Below are 26,395 nucleotides of genomic sequence, written 5' to 3'. Positions count from 1 at the left end.
CACAGGACCAGTTAGTGAAAAAAAATGCCTCCCAGAAGCTCCGCTGCCGCCTCCTCTCAGGCCCTTTCAGGACGATGAGCTGTCATGAGCTTGACAAGCCTTCTCTGGGTCTGGCACCTGGACTTGGTTCCTGGGAATGCCCAGCTGCGGAGGAGCAAACTTCCCCCCCTCCCTCAGGAATTCCATCCAATTCCCATGGAGCCCTGGGACTCTGCAGAACATCGCTCGAGAGACCCTGGGGGAGAAGAAGGAAGCAGCCCCCACCCAACTGTGATGGTATTCATTTATTGTTTATTTATAAAATTCATTTCCCACTCATTTCGTATTCTGGGCAGCTCACAAAAAAAAAGGATCCTGGGACCCTCAGATCAGGAAAGGGAGCCCAGCTGTGCTGTCTAGGACTGGAGATTTGCCACGTGGAAGTTCTCTAGAGAAGAGGAGGGGGTCCAGTTATTCTCCAAAGCACCAGAAACAATGGATGGAAACTAACACAGGAGAGAAGCAACCTGGAATTCAGGAGAAACTTCCTGACAGTGAAGACAATTATGATCAAGTGGAACAGCTTCCCTTCGGGAATCGTGGGCGCTTCATAACTGGAGGTTTTTAAGAAAAGACTGGACAGTCACTTGCCGGAGATTGTATTAGTTCTCCTGCTTCAGCAGGGGGCTGGACTAGAAGACCTCCAAGGTCCCGTCCAGCTCATTCTATTCTATTCTATTCTATTGTCAAGGTCAGCTGTATTTTTCACAGCCCTCCCAAGGAGATGCAGGCATGGCTGGGAAGCAAGAGTGGAATTTTCTGAGCCCCTGCAGGATTCCTCACGCCCTCAGCCCACCCAGCAAATACACAGGCAAGGCTTCTTCTATCCCTGCTCTCCCCTTCCCTTCCCTTCTAAGCAGAGGAAAAAAACAGGCATTTTGGTTGATTAGGGGGAAAAACACGGTGAACTGACAAAGGTTCTCCTCTGGGGGGAACAATCCACCAATGGAACAGAAGTTCCCTTCAGAAGCTGTGGGTGCTCCATCACTAGAGGTTTTCAGGAAGCGACTGGACTGCCATCTGTCAGAAATGGTGACGGGTCTCCTGCTTGGACAGGGGTTGGACTAGATGACCTACAAGGTCCCTTCCAACTCTGTTAATCTGTTAAATTGTGGATGCCCCATCACTGGAGGTTTTCAGGAAGAGACTGTTATTCTATATTCTATGATTAACGTCTCTTCCAAGACCTGGTAATTACATAAACATGACACCCTGAGGAGCATGAGGGGAGTCACTGGGTGTCGGGCAACATATAAATTTAATCAGTTATGGTTGGTTGCAGAGTCAGTCAAATGTTTAGACTGGATTTGGCATTTTTAATCCAATTATCCTTCCAAAGGACCCAGGATAGCAGATGACATTAAAAGTATTGTTGGAGGATGTAAACTCTTCTGAGCAAAGCTGTCTTTTGCAGTTGATCGATGGCAATTTTGTCAATGCCAATGGTGTTCCAGTGGTGCTCCCCATGTTTTGGGATTGCACCCAGCGTATTAATACTATCTTTTGCCACAGTTGTTCTACTTGTAGGTCTTTGTACTTTGTGGTTTCCCCCAGTTCTTTCTCTTTTCTTCTGCTGTCTCCAGGTTATTATTATATTGAAACTCTTCCAATCCAAGCTCAAGTGACCGGCAATGGGGGAACCACATTCTCCCAGCTGAGCCACCCTCCCCCAGCCTCCTTCTGCAAGGGAAAGGAAGTTCAGGACTGGTCCCAGCACTGAACTGGCACCGGGAAGAGAGTGTTAGGAAGGCTTTTCAGTACCTTTGGACCAGGCTTCCCCGTGATGCCTCGCTGGCCACGTTCTCCTCGGGGGCCCTTGAGAAGAGACAAGGAGAAGGAGAGGTCAGTGTGGAAGGAGGAGGAAATGGGACGCATTCAACAGCTCTTCCCTTCCTAAGTTGACATTCCTTTGGCCTCCTTTTGTCTCAGGGGACATTTGGCTTAGCATGGAAATCTGTGTGTAAGGTTGAATATATTTTCATGCATTTAAAAATGAGAAAAGCAAGAACCAACAACCCATGGAACAGAAGTTGCCCTCGGAAGTTGTGGGAGCTTCACCACTGGAGGCTTTCAAGAAGAGACTGGACTGCCATCTGTTAGAAATGATGTAGGGTCTCCTGCTTGGGTGAAGGGTTGGATTAGATGACCTACAAGGTCCCTTCCAACACTGTTATTCTGTTTTTCTACTTTTGTAGGCAATATTCTCTCATGCAGTTTCTGGGTTTATGTAATTTCTGCTCATTTCAACCCAATATGCTCTCTCCTAGTGTACTTGAGGTGTAGATTGCCAGATTTGAAAGGGTATAGAACTCACTTTGTGCCATTTCCACATTCTGCAAAGGGTCAGGCATTCGAAGCGGGCAGGTTCTCTTTAAAAAGTGACCTATGAATCTTGCCCCCCCCCCACCTGCTGACCGCAGCCGTAGGCATGATTCAGACCTCCTGGGGCTTCAGGCAGCAATCCTGAAGGAGAAGGAAATCTTTCTTACCGTGGGCCCTCGTTGTCCTCTTGGTCCTGGTTTGCCAGCAGTGCCCTGTGAAGGGAGAGAAAAAGGAGCTGGGAACCTGCCTAATACAGGACTAGGACTCAATTAATCCAGTGCCTTAACTACACTAAGTGGTCCTCGACTTACGACAATTGAGCCCCAAATTTCTGTTGCTAAGTGAGAAATTTGTTAAGTGAGTTTTGCCCCATTTTACGGCTTTTCTTGCCACATTTGTTAAGTGAATCACTGCAGCCCTTAAATCAGTAAGCTAGTTGTTACGTGAATCTGGCTTCCCCATTGACTTTGCTTATCAGAAGATTGCAAACGGGGATCATGTGACCTCGGGACACAGCGACGGTCATAAATATGAACCAGTGGCCAAGCGTCTGAATTTTGATCATGTGGTCATGGGAAGCTGCTAAGTTTGTAAGTGTGAAAAACAGTCATAAGTCACATTTTTCAGTGCGGTTGTAACTTTGGTCACTAAACAAACTGCTGTAAGTTGAGAACTACTTGTACCAGACCAAGCTAACTGGAAAACTTCATTCCATTTTTCCAGTATTCTATTCAGTAACTTCCCTCACTCTGACGTGGCCGACCACGGGGGACCACTTCCTGACCTTCAGCCTGCCCCACAGCCAGGATCCTCCTAACCCCACGTTAGACCGATTGCTTCATGTTGGCTTGGTTGCAGCCAGTCTCCCAATATCTCCCCCCACCACACAACCAGTGGGAGAGACCCTGCATGGCTCATGTTCAAGAAACAAAAATTAGGCAGCAGGGAAAAAAATACGGGGGATGAAAGAAGGAAAACACAGCCTCTGTTCTCAAGCTCTGTCAATAAAATCGAGGCAGCAAAACATTAACATGCTGAAAAACTATTTCTATCTCCAGCAGTCCTACCAAGCAGGCCTGTTACAAGCAATCTGTATTTAAATGAGACATACAAAAGGAACTTTGATGCCGCTCCTGCTCTCCCTCTAACCGAATATTCACTGTCAGAACTTGGGTTTGCTTGCAGTTGATAATTGTGCAAGCAATTTGCCGGAGTCTTTGATCTTGGTTGATAAGGACGGCTTCCCTCCAGAAGTTGAGGGTCTCTTCATCACTGGAGAGTTCACAAGAAGAGACTGGACAGCCACTAGTCTGAAATGGCATAGGGTCTCCTGCTTGAGCAGGGGGTTGGAGTAGAAGACCTCCAAGGTCCCTTTCAACTCTGTTATTCTGATTCTGATTTTATTTGTTGGTGTTTAATGACCCCATAATCCCTTGCAGGGTGAAGTCGGGGCACCTGAATGGAGCTGAGTGTTTACTAGCCGGGTGCCCTTCCTGTCACCAATGCAGAGTTCGCAGCAGATATATTCTCATTGTGCCCAGAGAGAGAAATATCTTCCTCTACCTAGGATCGAACTCACAGCCTCCTGATTGTGAGGTGAGAGCTCCAACTCTAGGCCACCGCTCCACTCTATTCTGATTCTGATTGATCTTCTCTAATTGCCAGGAATACGCAGCTCTCGCTTAGAGGACCCAGGGAGCACAACCTCCTTTCCCGAAGCCACCAGAAGAGGCACCTTGCCCTTTATCATTCTTACACCTTCCGCTCTGCCAGCCCCGTCCTGGGGCACCCCTGGGCACTGGTGAAACATGACCTTTATTCTGAATATGTTCTTACTGATTTTTTTTTCCTTTCAAAGTTGTTAATATTCTGGAAGAAACTATTCAGTCTTGCAAATTTAGCCACCTCTCCCTCCATTCTGTGCCCCTCCGGCAGATTCTGACATTGATTCATTCTGACGCACGAAGACAAGGTATTTTTATTGCAGGAGTTCAGGAGAAAAAAAAAGGAGCGAATGCTGAGATTCTGGAGTAGAATCCAGGCCTACTTGGTGGGTGGGTGAGGGTGGGAATTCCAGATGGGACGGCCTCTGTCATGAAGCTTGCGAGACCCTCTGCAGACCTTTGTGGTGCTCTCTGAAACCCTGTTGACTTTTGCACCCAGTGGCTGTGACTGAGTTCCCCTTTTCCCCTTTTGAAGCATTCAGCTGAAGGAAGAGGTGTTTTAGTTAAATGAGGGTCATGTTCAGGGGTGGGATTTGACCGGTTCGGGCAAACCAGTAGCTCTGATAATCAGGTTTTGTTTTGTTATGTGGAGGCAAATCTATGCCGTGTCCAAGCTTCTCCATAGCCTGTCTTCACTGGCAGAAATAATCATTGCAGAAAATGTGAAACCCTGTGAGAAATGGCCAGTGGAAGAGATCTCCCAGACAACGCCCCGCCCTTACCCTTCCTCCTTTCTCTCCGTTGGCTCCCAGGAACCCCGGAAATCCAATGGAACCCTAGAAAAAAAGGAAGCAGAGAAGAAAGGAGATGGAGACACAATTGGAGGAGACACTGACAGCACCAGCAATGTGGCCTAATAGCCATGGGTGGGGAATCAGCAAGGCAGAAGGAAATGCAAGTCTTCACATTGCTGTAACTTTGGCACCAGGATGGTTGGGGGACTAGAAGGGTCCCAAGGGAGGGCGCATACACATACACACACACACACACACACACACACACACACACACACACAAATACACACACACTCCGGGACAGTGGAAGCCCAGGGCAGGATGGACGATGTGGACAGCAAAGGACTCTATCCTGAGAAGGTCAGGACTGCCCATGCGGTTGCTTTGCTCTTTCATCCCTTGAAGCCTGCGGCTGATGAACCACCAGCACTTCTTCTGACTGAGCTTTTATGATGCCTCCATCAGTTTTTCTACAGGGGTGAACTCAGAGATTCTGGCTTGAGTGAAGCATCTTCAAAGGGAAGCTTTAAAATGAGTAAGTTTAGCCAGGTACCTAAGAGAGGTTGCACGATGCTCAATGATTCACCTCAGAGCCCGATGCCACCTCTTGCCCGTTTATACCATGTACTTTGTGAAACATTTCTCTCCTTCCTTAAAAGGAGCACAGAAGCACAAGAAAGGCAACACCTCCAAGGCCCTCAAACCCTCCCCCTGCCTCTCCCACCCAGCTGCCAGACAGACAGACAGACACATTAATTCAGTCATTGACCAATAAAAGTACCCTACATAAATGGAACAGCCCAAAACTCCCCTCATCACAAGAACTACTGGCAGCCACTGGTTTATACATAACATAGCACAATTTTGCTTCTTTCAGATAAATGCATTTATCTTGATTGTTTCGTAGATCGTGTAAATAAAAATTATCTGAATGCTCCAGCACTTTAAATAAGGGGGGGGGGCATATACATTTAATAAATCAAATCAACTCCCGGTGAATAAACCCCTGGCAGTGCCGAAGAGCAGGGGCCTTGGGCTGTGGTTCCTGTGGCACCTACTTCAGAGGGGCAGCCTTGGGTTTCATAGGGGTTCCCTGTATTTCCCTTCCAGGAAAGCTAGATCAGACTCTCCTAATCTGAGAGCTGAGATAGGATATAAATAGGAAGCTGGTTTAGGCACTAAAACATTTGCATCTTATGCTTACCTTCCTGACAACTGGTGATGCCGCCAAGGGCAAAGCCCACCTGACTGGACCCCCGCATCCAGCGGGGGCTCCTTTGCATTGATTGCAGGACTGTCTTGTGGGGGAATTAGTGTGTGTGGAGGGGTGGGGGTGGGGGGATTATTGGCTTTCAGTTCTGGGGCCCCCCATTTTGCCAGGTAAACCCAGGGGGGGAATGGTGAGAGGAGCCAAGAAACCAGCAAAGGAACTCAAGAATGCTGCCCATGTGCCTGGACTTGCAGGACCACCAATGCCCATGCTGCTGAACAAAGGCTGGGGTCAGGGGCTGCAGAGTCAGTCCCTGGGAGGTGGATGGGGCCTTTGACCCACCAGTGGGGTTTAAGGGTTCCACAAACTGGTGTCTACCTGACTGTCTTTGGAGCAAAGTCTCTTTTCTGTTCAGCAAAGAAGAAAAAAATCATTTTACATGACTGACAGCAACTCAAAATCTAATTTTTCCCCAGCAAATTCAAATTGCGGAACAGAAATTGAAACTACCGCTGCTTCCTTCTGCAAGCTGCAGGGACTCACTCAGAGCCTCCCAGAATAACGAAGGACGCGGAGTCTGCCTCTCCTGGAGCATGGACCAGTCTGCCCTTCCTCCCTAACCCTGCCCCCCCCTGACCTCCTTCGCACTGGAAAAACATACAAGGCCTCCCCGTTCCATCTGGCTGGTTGCACAGGGTCTCGGGAAATGCGCTCAGTGGCTCACGTGATTCTAACTTGCACACTGAAATGGAAATCTATTTACGGAAAGGGCAAACGTTACCTTGGGGCCAAGTCTTCCGGGGTATCCAGGCAAACCAGGAATGCCAAGCTTCCCCTGTGAAGACAAACAGAGGATGAGGATGATGGAGGAGAAGGAAGATGGAGAGAATGAAGCACGTTGTTTCTGGAGATTCATCACTAAGTTTATGATTTATCACTTATAGCTTTTATGTACGATGAGAGCTTATGCACCGAAGACAAATTCCTGGTATGTCCAGTCACACTTGGCCAATAAAGAATTCTGTTCTGTTCTGTCCCGCCCCGTCCCGTCCCATCCCATCCTATTCTATTCTATTCCATTCCATTATTCTATTCTACTCTGATTTCTGTTCTATTCTATTCCTATAATCTATTCTATTCTGTAACCTGATCTCTATTCTATTCTATTCTATTCTATTCTATTCTATTCTATTCTATTCTATTCTATTCTATTCTATTCTATTCCATTCCATTCCATTCCATTCCTCTAGTCCAGTCCAGTCCAGTCTAGTCCTCTAATGTATATTATTCTGTAACCTGTTCTGTGTTCTCTATCCTATCCAAGTTAATCCTATGATTTAGCAAATAGAAAAGTTTGAAAGGAATATAAATTCATCCCTAGAATGTTGAGGAATCTTCCCGACTCTGGGATTGCATTTCCATCCCAAAGCAACAAGGGACAGTGTCTCCAAGTGAGCTCCCATTTGCATCGTCCTTGCACTGGGGCAAGCCTGCAGATAGATCAAGAGTCATTAACCAAAACCTGAGCAAGATTTCCCTAGAGGTGACTCCATTCTGCAGCTAAGGGAAAGCTGGATGAGGCATGGAGGTTGAGGAAGGATGGAGAGCATTAGGGACACCTACCTTTTCTCCAGATGGACCGAGTGGGCCTGGCTCTCCGGTGGGGCCGCTGCGACCTTTCGGGCCTTCTGGCCCATCCTCACCCCGTGGACCAGGAGGGCCAATTTCACCCTAGCAAAAATAAAAAACGAGATTACTATTTCTGCCCTTTTTTAAAAACCCTTCCTGTGACGGTGTTAGAAGACACCGATAACAAACCACCAGAATCAACAGAGAAGATGGCATCCATGCAGGGGGCCACCAAGAATCGTGAAGGACGAGAAAGGATTGGAGATGAAAAGGCTGTTCGGCTTAGCTTGGCTCCTGGGTTCGCACTGTTCGCGCTCATCAAACAGGCTGGGTTTGCAAAATGAGCTGAACTAAAAAAAATCCCTAATCAAAGTTAATTTTAATCTGTGTGCTGTGTGAACCCAGCCTCAGAGTAGCTAAATTTTCTAGGCAGCAGCCCATAATTTGCTTTCTGCGACCTAGAGAAAAGATTCATGCTGAGTTTCAGACAAGTCAAATGATGACCAACATCTTCGGTCCTTGTCTGCACCAGATTTCTTTTTGGGAAGAGCTGAAGACGCTCTCAAAGCTCCTGCTGTATTTCGAAGGAAGCCATTCGAAGGCAAAGTCATTATTTTAAAAGACCTCCTTTAGTGAAGAGCAGGCCGGGATCAGATGGACAAAACTGGTGGCTTTGTGTTACGCCTAGAGATCCGGGCTGCCTTCCCCCCCACCCCAGTCTTTCTGCCTAGGCAACGGTTTTTTATTTTCTAACTACCTGATTTCTAATCATCAGAGCAATGGAAGATCCCTGAAGCCTGCAATGAACTCCTGAGGGAACGCTTGGCCCGGTTACAGCACTGAGACGGCTTTGGTCGCGTTGGTGGATGATCTCTGGAGGGCCAGGGATAGGGGTTGTTCCTCTGCCCTGGTCCTATTAGACCTCTCAGCGGCTTTCGATACCATCGACCATGGTATCCTGCTGCGCCGGTTGGAGGGATTGGGAGTGAGAAGCACCGTTTATCGGTGGTTCTCCTCCTATCTCTCCGACCGTCGCAGACGGTGTTGACGGGGGCAGAGGTCACCCGCGGCGCCTCACTTGTGGGGTGCCGCGGGGTCGATTCTCTCGCCTTCTGTTCAACATCTACATGAAGCCGCTGGGTGAGATCATCAGTGGCTTCGTGTGAGGTACCAGCTGTGCGCTGATGACACCCAGCTGTACTTTTCCACACCGGCCACCCCAATGAAGCTATCGAAGTGCTGTCCCGGTGTCTGGAAGCCGTACGGGTCTGGATGGGGAGAAACAGGCTCAAGCTCAATCCCTCCAAGACGGAGTGGCTGTGGATGCCGGCATCCCGGTACAGTCAGCTGGGTCCACGGCTGACTGTTGGGGGCGAGTCATTGGCCCCGATGGAGGGGGGGCGCAACTTGGGCGTTCTCCTGGGTGGACGGCTGGCTTTTGGAGGCCACCTGACGGCCGTCTCCAGGAGAGCTTTCCACCAGGTTCGCCTGGTGCGCCAGTTGCGCCCCTTTCTAGACCGGGATGCCTTGTGCACAGTCACTCACGCCCTCGTGACGTCTCGTCTGGATTACTGCAATGCTCTCTACATGGGGCTCCCCTTGAGGGGCATCCGGAGGCTTCAGTTAGTCAGAATGCAGCTGCGCGGGTGATAGAGGAGCCCTCGTGGCTCCCAGTGACACCTATCCTGCGCAGGCTGCACTGGCTACCTGTGGCCTTCGGGTGCGCTTCAAGGTGTTGGTGAACATCTTCAAAGCGCTCCATGGCATAGGGCCGGGGTTATCTGGGACCGCCTGCTGCTACCGAATACCTCTCACCGACCCGTGCGCTCTCACAGAGGGACTCCTCAGGGTGCCGTCGGCGCGACAGTGTCGTCTGGCGGCGCCCAGGGAAGGGCCTTCTCTGTGGGGCTCCCGCCTCTGGAACGAACTCCCCAGGACTCCGTCAACTTCCGGACCTCCGAACCTTTCGTCATGAGCTTAAAACTCACCTATTCATCTGCGCTGGACTGGGTTAGTTTTAAACTTATGGGTTTTTAATGGGTTTTTATTCTAAATTTTAACCGTGGCCAATTTAATAAGTTTTTTAATTATATTTTAATCGTATTTATATTGCATTATTTTGTATTTTTTATCAGGCTGTGAACCGCCCTGAGTCCTTCGGGAGAAGGGCGGTATAAAAATTTAAATAATAAATAAAATAATAAAAATAATAAAGTCTCAGGAGATGGTCAAAGTTAAGAGTCGTTTGGGGGCAGAGGTAGAAGATTTGACTGTGTGTGGGAGAAAGATGATTTTTAAAGCCCGTCAACCCAAAGCTTCGTTGCCCATCCCTCCAATGTCCATCAACAGCCCTTCCAAAGCAGCTCCTGCCCTATTGCAGAAGACCCCCTGAAATCTTCTCGAGGCACCAGGCCATATTATCAGGCCCAATGCCCAGGTATAGAGAGAGCTAAGGCATTGTTTCTATGACGAGGGAAGAAGGGAGGATGAGAGAGGGAGAGGGAGAGGGAGAGGGAGAGGGAGGGAGAAATCTGCAAGGCTCATCTCTGCTCCTTCAACAGCCCAAAAGACCTACCACTGGGTTTTGTTTAGAAGGCACTTGAATAATTTATCTGCTAGTGTTGTTTTGCATTGCACATGTGTTTTTCCAGAAAAGCTGTACAATCTTATTTTCCCTGAAATGAAAATTCGGTAATTTTCTGCTGTGGCTGTGCTTTTTTTTTTTGTTTGTTTACATTTATACCCCGCTCTTCTCCGAAGACTCAGGGCGGCTTACAATGTATAAGGCAATAGTCTCATTCTATTTGTATATTTTTTTTACAAAGTCAACTTATTGCCCCCCCAACAATCTGGGTCCTCATTTTACCTACCTTATAAAGGGTGGAAGGCTGAGTCAACCTTGGGCCGGGCTCGAACCTGCAGTAATTGCAGGCTTTGTGTTCTAATAACAGGCTTCTCTATTGCCTGAGCTATCCCGGCCCCTTTTTCATGCAGAAAGGAACTATTCTGGTGTGCACAATCAAGCAGTCGCTTTATGGGACCCACCAATAATTAATTAATGAATTAATTAATTAATTAATCTCTGCAGGTTTTTTTTTAAAAAGCAGCTGCATGGAGCTGGTTAAGTGACCCTCTACCTGATCCCAGGCCAAGAACAGACCACTCTGGTGCAAAGGGAGCTGGCTGCAATATCAGGTGTGGGTGGCTAAGACTGAACAGGGAAGAGATTCTTTTATTAAAAGTTACTAATTGAACCCCGCCCCCCAAATAATAGATACCAACCCCACAATTAATGAAGGGGAGGCAAGGCAGCTGAAAAGACACTTCTGGGGGAGGCTGCTTACATTTTCAACTCGCCCATTTCCAAATCCTGTGCCAAGCATAAATTTGGTCATTGCACAAGGGAGACCTTCGAAAGGAGTGCAGTGGCCTAGAGGTGGAGCTCTCACCTTACAGTCTGGAGGCTGTGAGTTTGACCCTAAGTAGAGGCAGGCGTTTCTCTCTCTGGGCTCAATGAGATTATATCTGCTGAACAAAACTCCGCATTGGCGACAGGAAGGGCATCTGGCCATTAATACACTCTGCTAGCTCCATTCAGTTGCCCAGACTCCAACTCTCTTGAGATTATAGGGTCATTAAATGAAGATGATGACAAGGAAGACTTTGGAAGAGTTCCAGGAGGATAGGAAAGGGTGTTGTGTCTGCGCCCCGCAAGCCGGGCCCCCTGTCAGAAAGTGACTCAGAAAGTGAGGGGGAAGGGCCATCAGGACTTACCTCTGGAGCACCGGCTTCCCTGGCTAAGCTCCAGGAACCAGTGGCAGGCCAGGTGGAGGAGATAACGAGGCCTCTGTCCCCTGACTCTTTTCCCCCCCAGGCCACGCCTCCAGACCTGGCTGATGGCAATCAGGCCTGGCTGGACCCTAGGTTTCGTAGGCAGGAGAAGCGGGAACAACAGAAGCAGGGGTGGGGCAGGCCTAGGAAGTGCTGAGTCATGGAGCCACACCCCACAGGATATAAAAGCAGCAAGGGCTGCTATACCACTTTGTGGCAAGCAAATCAACTGCTTAGAGGGAGAGAATTAGAGCTGAAGTCCTGTTTGTTCCTGGTTTCCTGGCTGACTTATTGGCATCAAGAGAGATAACAGAGACACTTGGCATACGCTCACTAGTTAGCTGCCAGAGCTGATAGTTGCCAGCTAATTAAGTCATCGCTCGTGTCTGAGGAGGGGGACAGAACAAAGGGGAACAGTTATCAACTCAAAAGCCCAGTATGAGGACCAAGTGGAGAGCTTTGAGATCAAACAATACTTGACAAGAGTTTTCATTTCTGACCATGGAATAGAAGTCCCAGCACTCACCCTGTCACCTTTAATGCCCATGTCGCCTTTGAATCCTGGGAAGCCATCTTCACCCTGCATGAAGTTCAAAGAAGCCTTGTTAGAGATGGAGACGGTGCAGGCCTTCCAACCCTCCTTCACAGGGCACAGACTGCCAGCCCTTTTGCTGTGCTTTCACCCTCCAACAATACAGTTCCCAGCCAAGCGTTTCAACAGTCAGAGCAAGAATGGACAGTTCTTTTTTCAGACTTCCAGTTCTCCCATTTGCAAATTCTGGCTTTTGTGATTTCACAAAACTTCTGGGAAATAAAAGTTGCCATGAACCCATGAGATCTCATGCAAAAAATTCAAATCTTGCCAACTTTTGGTGAGGTCTTGCAACGTTTTAGTAAGTTCAGTCACTGCTAGTAGACTCTAATTTGGGCAATAGCTGGCTTCTGACTTAGGGGACTCTATCCAGGTGGAATCATGAACAGAGGGCCTTTTGTGATTGTCAGTTCATGGGCCAGGCTCTCTGGACTCAGAGAATACCTAGGGCAGGTTTCCCAATGGACTGGCTTCCAACCTTATAATTACCAGACAAAATAACTGACAGGAAAGGAGCTGCAGTTGTAAGAAACACCACATAGGATATACACGGTGGTGGGATTCAACCGGTTCGGTTGAACTGGTTGTTAAATTGCTGGCTGGCCCCACCCCTTCCAGGAGTCCCCACGCGCCCTATTTTTGCTCCTAGATAACTGCAGGGAGGCCTACTAGGCTCAAAATGGGGTGCAGCGCAGCCCCCCGTGGCCCGATTTTGCTCCCAGGGGAGTGCAGGAGGTTGAACGCTGCCTGTCACACCCCATGGCCACGCCCACCATGGCCACGTCCACCCAGCCAGTCATTAGGGCAGAGATCAGATGAATCCACCACTGGATATATCCTGTGTAAAAATGGAGAAATTCCCCCAGGAAGGGGGACATGACATGATGCAGCATCCCAACCTCTCTGCTCTGAGAGTTGAAGGGAAGGTAGACTGAATAGATGCTCTCCAATTAGCTTTCTCCATGCTTAAACTCTGCGGTTTATAGGACAAGCCATTTTTCTGAGATATTTGACTCATTGTTCTACCTTTCTTCCCTGAAGACACCCTACCTTCTTAAGAAGGTTCTTGAACATTCCTACCTTTATTGCTAAATAAAACAGATTCTCCGTCTTGTTCTCAAAGGGTTTGACACACTGAGGTGAGGCAGGTAACATTTGGGCAAGCGCCCAACAGGAAGGAGGGAAAAGTTATTTTCAGTGGAGCAGAAGAACCGAATGGGATGAACCATCCATCAGTTCTTCAGAGAAGACTTTCATGTCCATGGAGGACATCCTGTTCAAGGTCCTCCAAACCTCCCACCCCTTCCCACAAATCCAGGGAAAACTCAGAGGCTCCTGCTTTTCTTCCATCAGGAGCCAAGCCTGTCAGCTGAACTGATAAAAACACAGAGAAGGTCCCAGGGCCAGCCACAAATTATTCTCCCATCGGCCCATTCATTCCACACCAGACTTTTCAGAAAGGACTCCGGGCCAGCAATAATATTTCTTCCAGTCCAGTTTAACTGTTGCATTTCAATCGCCTGTCAGGGACCGGAAGGTGGATGCAGGGAGCCCAAGAACAACATTGGGCCTCTGTTCCTTCCGCAGGGCCCTGGTAGCTGCTGCCTGGTTCTACTTTTCAGTTCCTTGGCTGATGGGCTGCAGGCCTGGAGAAGGCAGGGCGGGAGACTAAAGGCTGGAGCAAGAGCTACTCAACGTTGCTCCTCTTGGGGAGGACATGATGGCCCGCTTGTCAGGTCCCACAGAACCCTACCGGGACACTGCCATTCCCGTGGGGAGGGAGTCCTGGATACTCTTTTACGACCCCTTTCCTGTTTCTGGCTTTCCTGCCGCTTCAATGAACTTGCTTGGGAAAGGGAAGGGGAGGGATTGGCCTGGGTCCATTTGTTTTGTCTCAGCTCTGATGGAAGGAGCAAAGCAACGCCTGAGAACAGCTTCTTATCACCTTCTCAGCCTAAGTTCTCACAACAACAACTTCGCACCTGCGGATTGGCTTGCCTCGCTTCAGACTGGACATAGGGGAGGGGTTTTTGCAACGTTTAACCTAACAGTTCTGCACAGGAATTTCAAACCCTGCCTTGCTTTCCTTGCTATCGCTTTCCCTCAATCAAAGTTTCCTTTTGAAGTAAATGCCTGTTTCAAGAATTCTGCTTTCTTGAGGCTAGGCCTTACACAGGGCTGGAGAAGAGGGCTGCCTCTCCAAACTCGCTCACAGCCAGGTTGTAAGACCAGCTCTGACCGCTGCTGCTGACCATTCCCTGGACTGCCCAGGGAACGGAAAGGTGCAAATCAAAGGCATCTATTTACAGAACTGAGCTCACAGCCTCCGGGTGCAAAGGAGACCCAAAAGCGCTTGGTTTGCAACTGAACATGGGATGAGGGGCTGTCCCAAAGGTCTGGCGTTTGTGTGTGGGGGAGGTCTGTGTTAAGAGGCCATTTATGTATTGATGGTTAGGAGCCTCCATCAGGCCTCTGCACATTTTTTTTTATTAAAGAGTTTTACCAAAAAAAAATTCAATACATCCCACTCCCCTCCCCACCACCCATCTTCACCCCCACCCCCAGACTTCCCAGAACAAAATACAGGGTATAAGATCTAACAATCATAAGCTAAAATACACTAATTATCCATAAATTCCCATCCCTCCCCTATAACCTCAACTCTCCTTCTCCATAATAAAGGAAAAAAAGGAAATGCTCATTCATAAGATATTTGATATTTCTTCATTCAATAATTGTTCTAATTGTAGTCAGTCCATCTTCTTCATTCCAGTATATTTTCTTGTGGGTATTCATTCAGCTACACTGAAATTTCCACCACTTTCAACAGTTCAGTACTTTTAACATCCATACCCAATAACATCAATTACTAAATAAAAATTATCTTCTTCTAGATTCAACCAAACTTTAACATTTTATAAAATTTTCTCTTTTAACTTTTTAACTTATATAAAATTAACATTTAACCCAATTTTTCTCCCCCCATATTTCCCTATCAATGAATTACCAAATATTTTATAACCATTTTGTCATACAAACCTTAATCAATTCCGTTTATTTTTTTTATTTTTTCCCAACACTTTATATAACCCAACATCAATTTTTGTCCAACATAACTAAATCCACCATATATAATAAAATAACATCAATATAATATATCTCCCACATTTAAGTTACAGATTAAGACATATACACCCCAGTTTAATTTCCAAATACCATCTATAAAGCATTTTATATAAGAAGAAAAAAAATTCCCTTGAGTTTTATACTTATCTAATTAACTACTTACTAAAGCCAAATATAAATTATCCTTTTTACTTTTTATATCCAAAGATTTTGCTTGTGATTTACCCTTTCCCATAAAGAGAAGCTCTTTTCGTTTGAAATTGTTGCTTCTTTACTCCTTGCCTCTGCACATTTTTAAGGGGTCGAGAGGGTTGCATTTTCTTCAGGGGAGCTTTGTACATGAAGAATTGGAGGCTTTTCAGTGGCACAAAAGTGTGACAAGGCCAGGAGAAGCACCAGAAAGCCGGTTCCCATCTCTTTGTTCTTTAGCTTTGTAGATTTCATTTTATTTTGCCCTGTTTCTCTTTGAACCTTTTTTTAAAAAAGATCTTTATGCATATGCATATCTAAACACATGCGTCTTTTTCCTAATGTATGCAAGTAGTCTTCCCACGGAGAATGCCTTTTTTTTGTACTTTGTTTCCATAAATCTAAAACTGCAGTTTGGCAACCTATGAAATGAAGAGAATCCCCTACGAGGCAAATTCTAAGCATCATTAAAGCTGAGCCATCATGGGCCAAGGCTCCTCTTTTTGCAAGATTCTGCACTTTCTCCAGTGATAGAGCTACAGAGATGGAGGCAGCACAGAAATCCTGTGGAATTTCTGCCTGTCATGCAGCTGCAAACAGACTGAATCTCCCAGGGCAAAGACGGAGAGCTGGGACCTTCAGGGGAGGCAGAGAAACCAGCGGAGGGAAAAGACGGGAATGCAAACCGAAGCTCACTCACCTTCTCGCCCTTCGTTCCTTTCAAGCCCCGAATGCCGTCTGCGCCCTTCACCGCAAAGACAACAACAAAAGGCATTAATATCACCTGGCACATTGTGGGTGACCGTGGGACCTGGCAGGTTGTCTACTCAAGAATCTCAGCTAGAGAGGATGTGACAATCACACAGAGCCTGATCTGGATGTTGGGCAAAGGGGAAGCTGCCAAGTGGCCCCAACTGCCCAGTCCAGTTAATCCACCCAAGCTTGGATTCCTTTCGGCCTGAGACAGATCCAGGTGGTCTGGTGTGCCTGACAACCACAGTTGTGTGAACTACTCTCTGCAACCTCCCTTCTAGAGGTAGTGTCTAGAGATCCTTTGTGGGGGAGCAGAAATTGGGGTGAGAATAGAAGCCCTCCCTCTTTTGCCTTCCAGGGCACCAGAGAGAAGCTATGCCCAGATTGACCTGGCATCATGGAGCAGCTCCTGCAGTTCACAGTGAAAGGGTTGGGGATCGGGTACAAGGAGACTCGCCTGCCTTTGGCCATCAAGAGGAAGCACATGTGTGCAGTGAACAATGTACGGTGATGCTTTCAGAAACTGGAACAGCTTTCCTCCAAAGAAGACGGTATCTCGTCTTTCGGTACCCAAGAGGGTGGGCTTAGATGCAAAAGGGGTTGGATTTGGGTTGAAAATTAAGAGATAGAATCAGAGGAATTTGACAGAGAAGGCTGCCAACTGGGCAGCAGAGATATTCCTCTTTTGCTTTAGCTGGACTCTTGACCTCACAGGAGACTGCTAGTTTTGGGCCAACATCCCCCTCCAAATCCATGCCTGGTTAAGGGACTCAAGGGAATAGTCTGGTCTCTTTGCAGCCCAAGCCCAACTAGATGAAGGAAGGCGGGGGGGGGGGAGTTTGTCGTGCCTGCAGTGGTCCTAAAGGCAACAGGAAGGAATATGAGGGTGAAGGTTCATTCTCCGACCTTGTGTGCTGATGTTGTGGTCTATCAGCCACCGGCCCCTCCAGCAGCCAAATCAGAGGAAGAGGCACTGGGGTCAGGATCAGCATCAAGGCAACCTGAGAGCTCCGAGGGGGGAGAGGGAATGGAGCTGGCAGAAACAGGGGCGGAGCCTGGGCTGTCCGTCAGCCCTTAGATGGAGAGTCAACAGCTCCCAGGTCTGGAGGTGGCTGATGAGGAAGAGGAGGAACAGCTGGGTCCAGAGCCTGATGCCCGGCTGTGTAGAAGGCAGAGGAGAGGAGAGGAGAGGAGAGGAGAGGAGAGGAGAGGAGAGGAGAGGAGAGGAGAGCAGTGGAATTCTATGGGCCGATCCATTGGGATGGAAGAGCCACCGCTGCTAGCAAAACCCCACCCTAGTTCTGGGGATAAAAGGTGTGGTGGTGGGGGGAGATGAATAGATGTGGCAGACAACTATTCATCTCCCTGCCAGACTGACTTCTTAGCCTGCGGTGAGAGAGACACTTTTCGCCGGGACTGCTGGTGCTCCTAATAAAGGAATCTTTGAGTTCACTTCAGAGGGTTTGTGTGTTTGGGGAGCTGGGTCAGAACAGCTTCCAAATGTTTCATTACCAGGCTAGGTAGCATCTTTAGCGGAGTTTAGCGGGATAACCATTACAGTGATTTCTGAGGTTCTTCAGGCCACACTAGGCTGGATAGGAGAATGCAATGTTATTTCCTCCTCTTGTGTTTCCTAAGAGGCCTCTTTCTCTACTGGTGTTGGCAGAGCGCTGCCTTGTAGGAGGCCTCTTGTGGCATAAGGAAGTTCTGCCTGATGCAAGGTATGAAAAAAAGTGCAGACATGGAAGCTTCTTAAAAACATGACAGCCCTTCAAGGCTTCAGGACTAGCAGTAGAAAGCAAAGAAAGTTCTGATTCCAGACCTCCAGCTGGGAAGGACCAGCCGGTCTCAGCTAGTGGAGATGGACTAGAGACAGTGGTTCATCTTGAATCTTCAGGAGAAGCTGTGATCTATTTGAGATTATCTTTATGGGGTGCCAGAACTGGCCAATTTCCATAGCAATGCCAAGAACTGAAGATGGCTTCCATCCAACCAAGAAACTGGCCCAGGCAAATGTTTCCCTGAGTGGAGTTTGGCTGTGAGTCATTTGATGTCCATTGTTTCTAGTTGCTCTTGATGGCTGGCAGGGGGTCCCGAGTCTGCAAGAACTCAAGAACTACACCAGGAGGCAACATGGCCTCGGTTTGCAGGCACAGCTGAACTCCTTACCAGCTGCTATTCTTTTAGCATTCCCAGAATCTGGAGGGCAGGCCAAACTGATTGGCCCATAAAGGCATGAAGAAAGTTAGCACCCCCTCCTCGTAGAAGAATGAAATATTTTAGGAAATATTAAAAAGGCAGAATATTATATTTCACTGGATGAAAAAAGGAGAAACAGGTTTTTAAAGACAAAGCAGTTCCCTGCCCCCAGCAGATATTTGGTGCACTGGACCAGCCTATCTACAAAACAAAAGATCTCAGCTTCAGGGTGATGGGATTAAGACTATGACCCTCCAGGACATAATAAATTATCTATCAGCAGAGCTCACCACATGGCAAAACCAAGCTCCTTCATTACATCATCCAGCAAGGTTCCACCAAACTTGATTCAGACAAACATGACTCCATGTGGGAGTCTGACTGCAACCAATAGAATACATGTCCTTGCCACAGGAACAGGAAGCTCAAGGGCAAGGCACAAGAGAGTGTATAAATACTCTCCACTCCATGTGTTCAGCTGCCTGGGACCTAAAACCCATGTGGTCTTGTTCATCAATAAAACCATCTTTCCAGTCAGCCTCCATGTTTCCAGTGTCTTTCTCCCCACTTGGAACTGAACCCAGAGGGACATTTCTTCCAACAGGCAGGTGACACTACACTACAGAAATGGGAGGGGGGAGTTGACTTCTGTTGCACCGAAAGGAATAAGTAGAGAAAAGGTACATTTTAGGAAACATTTTTTTTTAAACTAGTAGCAGATTTGATGCTAAAGTGGGCAATATCAGAAAAGTTGCCTTTCTCCTTTTATCCAGCAGTTCTAAATTACCCATTTTTCATATCTGAATTTAGGGCAGAAGATTGTTCCGATTACATGTTCAGCCACTGCTGTCAGTTTTTCACATTTTTTTCTTTCTTCCATAGCTATCAACATTATGCACATTTATAAATATTGCAAAAAGGCAACAATGAGGCCATTTCTATGTGTAATCTCATTCAGAGTGCACTGGGAGGGAGGGATTTTAAAAATGCACAGAAAGAAAGAAAAAACACCCTTATTTAAGTGGCTAAACAGGTCTGCAGGTGTGGGGGGGAGGGGAGTGGCTGCTGGTGAAATGCCTTGAAAACAAATCCTTCACAAGCAGCCACTCACCACACACACACACACACACACACACACACACACACACCCCTGCCCATCAGTAAACAACAGGACCTCCATGGCAGGCTTTAAAATGGCTTCTTGGATTTTTATGTGTGTGGGGGGGAGGAGAGGTTCCTAATGATTTGAAGGCTGAGACGTTCCTTTTGTCTCCCACTGCTAGAATCAGTTTGAGGCATTCTTCCAATTAAGTCAGGATTGACCTGGAAAGGGAAATGTTTGCAGGGACCCAGGCGCCGAGCAGCAGGAAGGATCCATCTGGTCACTCCCTGAACAAATCCCCAGGAATTGGGGAGGCCGACGGGGCCAGCAAGGGGAGCAGAGGCTTCTGGCCGGAGTTGAAAGAGGGAACAGCAGGCAGGGAAGCTTGTGGGGACGGAAGGAGATAAATAAGATAGAGAGAGAACAGCTGGGGACCCACCTCATTCCCCCCAACAGCCTTTCTCAGCCTTGGCTGGATCTGCTCTCTGCTCCCCACGTGGGATGCCTTTTTCATGCCAAGGAGAGTGCCAAAGACTTCCTGGGCCAAAAGTCTGGCAGAGAAAAGCTTTCAGGCAAAGGGCTATCAGTGTGTGGCAGCCAGGTGGGGCATCTCCCCCAATACAACAAGGAACAAAGGCTCGAATTTTGAGGCACCCAATTGTTCGGTCCCCTCCCTTCCTTCCCCAAACAATACATCAGCCGAGGAGGTCTGCCAGCAATTTATTTACACTTGGCTGGGTTCCTTCTGGCAACAAAAGTTCTGGCAACGTTCCTTCACGTGCCAGCCAAGTCCTTATCTCTTAGCAGCGTGCCGACAGATCGTTGCCAGGGCAACCAGGTGTCTGCAGGATGTTCTTAAAGCACTCACAAGTAATCCCAGCCTTCAGTCAAAGAGCCAGTAGTCCGTAACTTTGTCTGACACAAGGGCCTACGGAGCACTCTCCCTGCTTTTATCCCCTGTGAAGTGTGGCTTCATGACTCAGCACTCCCTGGGCCTGCCCCACCCCTTCCTCTGCTGCGCACGCTTCTCTCGGCATTGCTGTTTCGCATCTAGCCAAGATTGATCCTCAGCAGCTGGTTCTTGGGGCGTTGCCAGGGAGGAGGAGGGGTCGGGGGAAAGAGGCCTTGTCAGCTCCTCCTCCTCCTCCTGGCCTGCAGCTGGAATCTGAGATGGTGCCAGGGAGGAGGAAGATCCAGGGGGGGGAAGGAGGCCTTGCCAGCTCCTCCTCCTCACTCTCCGAGTCATCCGGCTCCAACACCAATACACCTTCATTCAACATCCCAGGGTGGCAACAGCTGAGCAGCCCGGGAAGGCATCCTCGGACCAGATCCAAAGTTCTGATCCCTCATTAACAGCTGTTCTGACCTGGTTCCCCAAACACAACAAACCCTCTGACGTGATCTCAAAATATTCCTTTATTAGGAGCGCCGGCAGCCGTGGCAAAAAGTTTCTTTTGCAGGCTAACATGTCTGGCCGGAAGATGAACAGTTGTATGCCACACCTATTCATCTCTGCCTCCTGCCTTTTATCCCCAGAGCTATGGTGGGGCTTCGCTAGCAGCGGTGGCTCTTCCTTCCCAAGGACCGGCTCATAGATTTCTACTGCTCTCCTCTCCTCTGCCTTCTACACAGCCGGGCATCAGACACTGGATCCAGCTGTTCCTCCTCTTCCTCATCTGCCACCTCCAAACCTGGGGGCTGTTGATTCTCCATCTGAGGGTTGACGGATGGCCCAGGCTCCGCCTGTGTCTCACTCTCTCTATCTGCCAACTCCATTCCCTCTTCCCCCTCGGAGCTCTCAGGATGCTGACCCTGACTCTCATGCCTCCTCCTCCTCTGATTTGGCTGCTGGAGAGGCCAGTGAGAAACTCTTATTATTCGCTCAGAGGCCATTTCAGAGCTGTTGGTGGGCCCTTTTGCACCATCCACTGTGGCCAAGGAGAGAACCAAATGAAGCGAGGAAGATCTCAGGGTGGGAGGGGTGTCAAATTGGCCACTTTAACAGAGGTGCAGCTGCTGGGACTCTGCTCCTTTATGTCAACTCAGAAGTGAACCTGGCTGAAGCCATTTTTTTACTCCCTCATAGTTGCCACCAGCTCTGAGAGGGGAAAGGGAGGGTGGGAAGGAGATAGACGGGCTGGGTAGCCAAAACAAAAAATTTTCCTGTGGGAACCAAGGACAGATGGCTGGGAGAGGAAGAGAGGCATCACCAAGCAAGCTGCCAGCACCTCAATTGGACAATGTGACCAGTGACATAAGGGAGGGGGAACCTTTCTGGTTTTAATTAGGTGAAAACCACAGGAACTTACAGAGTTGGTTTTCACCAGCTGTGCTGATACGGTGTATCCAATAAACATGTTCTTTGAGGAATCTATCTGCTTCAGAGTTCTGCTTTCAATGGGTGCGTTACTCGGAACCCTGACACTTTGGCAATTTGTGTCTCCTAATACGAGGGGCCACAGACTTTAGGACTTGCTGCAAACATCCCTAAAGCATGTTCTGGTCCATGGACGCCTGGATGCCGAGCTAGATGAAAAACACCCCCCGCCCGCCCAGCCTAATAAGCTAGCAGGACTTTTTAAAAGTGCAGACTAAATCTCCGCACAACCAGGGCAGGAGGCAACGAGTCTTTTAACGGCACAGAAGGCAGACCAGTCCCAGTGCCCTAACCGGATTCCTGGTTGTCAAGACCGGTTCTCATGAAGTGGGTTCAGAGTCCCAGCCAGGCTGGAAAAGAGTCATTTCAAGACCCCACCAAACCTTCACAGGCCTCTATGAGAGGAAGAGAAGGGGGATGCCATTAAGTCTCAGCTGTCTCCCAGCAGTCAGAAGGGCCCCAAGACGGGATTCCGGTTGCTTACCTTCACTCCACGGGGGCCGGGATACCCAAGTGGGCCCTGAGGGCCAGCTGGACCCTGTCATCAGGAGAGAAGGGAGAAAGGGAAGAGAATTCAGCCATCGTGAAATTATCTTTGAGGCAAAATATGACATTTATGCCCCTTCCTGCCAGCAAATCAGAGCCGGGCTCACTTTGCAGGTAAACAAATTACCTAGGCTGGGTATAAAACATTATGCCCAAGCCAACACCTCTACTCTACATTGGGACTCGAGGGCCTGCTTCACACACCCCGAGCAAACAATGGCTCAGCTGCTAAATGCAGCGGTTAGGATTATGGGCTACACAACGCTTTAGGCACAGAGTGGAACTAACGCTGGGCAAGTTGTGGCCTTGACGTGACTGTGGCTTTAGGAGCCAGGAGAGCTTTTGCTGGAGCTCTTTCATGGATGCCACCCTACGGGAAGAACATCTGCAGCAAGAAATGCAGGCGTGAGAACTACCCCTACACTGTCCACATCACCTCCTTAAATCCAAGACACAAGGTTGCAGGTTTGAGGTGGTTCTGCTGGATCCCCTCATGACAAAGAAATGCAAAGAGAGGAGAGACCCTTTCCACTGCCTGATCTACTCACGGAGGGCCTAACCTCATCCTCTAGGAAGGGAAGGTTCAAGTCCAGAAGACTCTGACTTCCATTGGCTGAGGGACTACCAAAAAGGTGTGCCACCAGGTAACATGCGCCACATCCTATGTTTTAACAATGACACACCATCCCCAAGCCTGCATATGTCCTCCATGCTTTGTCTCAGAAGAATTTCAGGGCCTGCTGGGAAGGCTTGTTCTGATCATGGCCAGATTTCCCAGCAGAAAACATCTGAGAGTTGGCCCATCATTTTCCTCTATAACCTGGGATGCTTTGTCATAAAATTTTGGTGTAATTCTTTTTACACGAGCGTTCAGCCTTACTATCTTAAGGCAGAATTGAACTGGACTCTGAGAGGCTCCATTAGGCATTAATCTGCTCTTCTAACCCAACCAGGGTTAGAAGGGCCGGAATAGCTCAGGCTGTAAGGAGCCTGTTATTAGAACACAGTAGCCTGCAATTACTGCAGGTTCAAGCCCGGCCCAAGGTTGACTCAGCCTTCCATCCTTTATAAGGTAGGTAAAATGAGGACCCAGATTGTTGGGGGGGCAATAAGTTGACTTTGTAAAAATATACAAATAGAATGAGACTATTGCCTTACACAATGTAAGCCGCCCTGAGTCTTCGGAGAAGGGCGGGATATAAATGTAAAAAAAAAACTAAAAAACAGAAGACACCAAGGATGTGTTCAAGGCTGCTGGGAAGCTTCACCACTAATCACAAAGGCTGGGCGTTCCATGAATATTTTATTTTGCTGTCTCTGTGAATTCTGTTCTGTGCTGGACTCCAGCTGCAGTTTGTCCAATTTGAATGGTTAAAAGATAAGGCACAAATTAATTTTTTAAATAAGAGAGGCCTCTTCTGAATTCAGTAAACTAAAATTACTAGGGTTACATTGTCGTATCTTCAACTGAGTCTTTGCATCTTATTTTAAGAAGATACACACATTCTGTCGTGTCCCACTCCTCCGCTGACGGCCGGGTCAGGGAAATCCGAATCAGGCTTGCCTCTGCAGCTCTGCCCAAAGTCCTAGCAAAGTCCTCAGAGCAGGCAGGAGACCAGAAAGTGACTTCAGCAAGATAAGTTCGACTTTGCCTGACTCAGAGACTGCCAGAAAGCAGATCCTTTATATAGGCCATGGGGTGTGGCTCCATGACTCAGCACTCATTAAGGCCTGCCCCTCCCTTCCTTCTGTTGCCTCCGCCTATCCAGTCTTCTCATGCGAGGGTCATCCAATCAGCAGCTGTTGGAAATAAACCTTCCTCAGGCTCACATGCTGTGGAGGAGGGGAGGGGCCTAGCTGCTCCGTTTGCCTGGGCATGGAGCCAGGGCTGGGGCCGGGGGGTGCTCCCTCCTCTGCAGCCTGCTTGGGCATGGAGCCAGGGCTGGGACCGGGAGGTGCCCCCTCCTCTTCAGCTTGTCTGGGCATGAAGCCAGGACTGGGGCCGGGAGGCATACATTCCTCCGTGTTCGGGAGCAGGTAAGAAGGCCCCGGCTGCTGTGAGAGCGGGCAAGACACAACACATTCTTTAAAAAGGGTACCTGTTCCAGTGAAGGAGCCCCAGCTCAGAAGGGAGGAGGGGGTGACACCATTTGGGTGGGGTGGGGGAGACGTGCAGGTCTCTCCTTAACTTCCACCCTACTCCTTCCCCTCCCTCTCAGCTACCACTAACATACGCTTGGGGGGAGAGGGGGATTTAAGCCCTGCAGCCCAGAGGTGGAAATTTCTTCTGGTTCTTGCAGAGCCAGAAGAAATTGAGGAGCCCCCTGCACAGAATGACTTCCAGAGCAGCTACGGACGTTGTGATGGATGGCCCTCTTCTCAATTCTGTGGAGCACAGACCCCTCGCAAGCTCTGGTCCTTGTGCAAAGCCAAGACAAGCAAGGAGGCAGCTGCGATTTTTCCCAGTCCTGTCTCTTCTCAGCACACACCGCCTTGGTGAATTTCAACGTCAGTAGGCAAATGCCACTAGGCATGACTGTCTTCGGGTTGAGAAGCTGGCTTAAGGGAAGTCCTTCAGCTGGAAGAAACCAGCAACTACATCTTTCAATGGTACTTTCCCCTCGCCCCCACCCCACTGGTGAGGGAAGTGTAGAGACAAGATTAGTCGTGACCAAATGCATCCATCAGGTTCCCTTCCGACCCGTTTGTAGTTGTGGGTCTCCTGAGGCCTCCTCCTCCCTCCACTCTGCCCTCTCAAGTCTGCAGAAGAACCACAGGTTAAGGTGTTGGGCTGTGTTTCCCCACCCTGCACGCCCAGGTTGGAGGGCCTCTGATTTTGCTACTTCCTGCAACCCCCTTTCTAATGATGGCAGGTGGATGAACTCAGAGGAATGGTGGGGTTGACGTCTACCTACCTGGCTGCCCTTCTCACCAGGAGGCCCTTCTTTGCCAGGATGGCCCTGTAAGCAAGGAAAGCAAGAGAAGCTGTTCAATAAATGAACAGAGTTGGAAGGGAACTTGTAGGTCATCTAGTCCAACCCCACCCCAAGCAGAGACCCTACGCCATTTCTGACAGATGGCAGTCCAATCTCTCCTTCAAAGCCTCCAGTGATGAAGCTCCCACAACTTCCGAAGGCAACTTCTGTTCCATTGGTTGTTCTCCCTGTCAGAAAGTTTCTCATTTCCAGGTTGAATCTCTCCTTGTTCCATTTCCATCCATTATTCCTTGTCTGGCCTTCAGGTGCTTTGGAAAATAGACCCCCCTCCTCTCTGTGGCAGCCCCTCAAATATTGGAAGATGCTATCCTGTCTCCCCCGGTCCTTCTTTTCATTAGACTAGCCAGGCCCAGTTCACATAACCGTTCATCGAATGTTTTAGCTGCCAGTCCCCTCATCATCCTGGTTGCTCTTCTCTGCACTTTTTCTAGAGTCTCAACCTCTTTTTATAGTGTGGTGACCAAAACTGGATGCAGGATTCTAGGTGTGGCCTTACTAAGACCTTATAAAGTGGTATTAGTTACCTCCCTTGATCTTGATTGTATCCCTCTGTTAATGAAGTTTAGGATTGCATTGGCTTTCTTGGCTGCCACCACACACTCTTGGCTGATGTTTAACTGGTTGTCCACTAAGCCTCCAAGATCCCTCTCACAGTTATTGCTATTAAGCCTGGTTTCACCAGTCTATATTTGTACTTTTGGTTTTTCTTGCCTAAGTGTAAGGCTGGGCTGCCTGTTCTTCCCGCTTTGGGCCTGCTGGCCAAGCTTCTCTTCACCCTCCCAGTGAAGAGACTGAGCACTCTGGCCTGCGAGAATCTCTTGGAGAGTCAAACGGCCTCAGCTGTCCTGTTCAGCAGCCAGGCAGACAGAAAGTGCTGTGGTCATTAACATTCCTAAGGCCCAAAGCCCAGTAAAGAACAGGAACAGAAGGGGGGGATTCTTCTAGGTTACGGGATACTCCATCTTGGCCAAGACAGCCAGGCCTCATGCGAGCCATGGATGGGCACCACAAATCAAGACTTGGGAA

General features: G+C 48.7%; 1 protein-coding gene across 1 annotated transcript in view; it reads right to left on the bottom strand.

Moving 5' to 3' along the window:
* COL5A1 (collagen type V alpha 1 chain) overlaps nucleotides 1-26,395 on the bottom strand; it is a 240,437-nt gene that overhangs the window by 60,420 nt on the left and 153,622 nt on the right. Inside the window, exons 26-34 of the mRNA XM_058159325.1 lie at nucleotides 25,289-25,333; nucleotides 22,312-22,365; nucleotides 16,097-16,141; nucleotides 12,016-12,069; nucleotides 7,653-7,760; nucleotides 6,811-6,864; nucleotides 4,808-4,861; nucleotides 2,529-2,573; nucleotides 1,801-1,854 (exon numbers count right to left, since the gene is read on the bottom strand). Coding sequence (XP_058015308.1) covers nucleotides 1,801-1,854; nucleotides 2,529-2,573; nucleotides 4,808-4,861; nucleotides 6,811-6,864; nucleotides 7,653-7,760; nucleotides 12,016-12,069; nucleotides 16,097-16,141; nucleotides 22,312-22,365; nucleotides 25,289-25,333 — 513 coding nt within the window. The remainder of the gene's footprint in view (nucleotides 1-1,800; nucleotides 1,855-2,528; nucleotides 2,574-4,807; nucleotides 4,862-6,810; nucleotides 6,865-7,652; nucleotides 7,761-12,015; nucleotides 12,070-16,096; nucleotides 16,142-22,311; nucleotides 22,366-25,288; nucleotides 25,334-26,395) is intronic.

This window comes from Ahaetulla prasina, chromosome 16, assembly GCF_028640845.1.
Source record: "Ahaetulla prasina isolate Xishuangbanna chromosome 16, ASM2864084v1, whole genome shotgun sequence".
In the NCBI taxonomy this organism is placed as follows: Eukaryota; Metazoa; Chordata; class Lepidosauria; order Squamata; family Colubridae; genus Ahaetulla; species Ahaetulla prasina.
The sequence above is the reverse complement of the archived record's forward strand: the minus strand, read 5'-3'. Positions and strand labels throughout refer to the sequence as shown.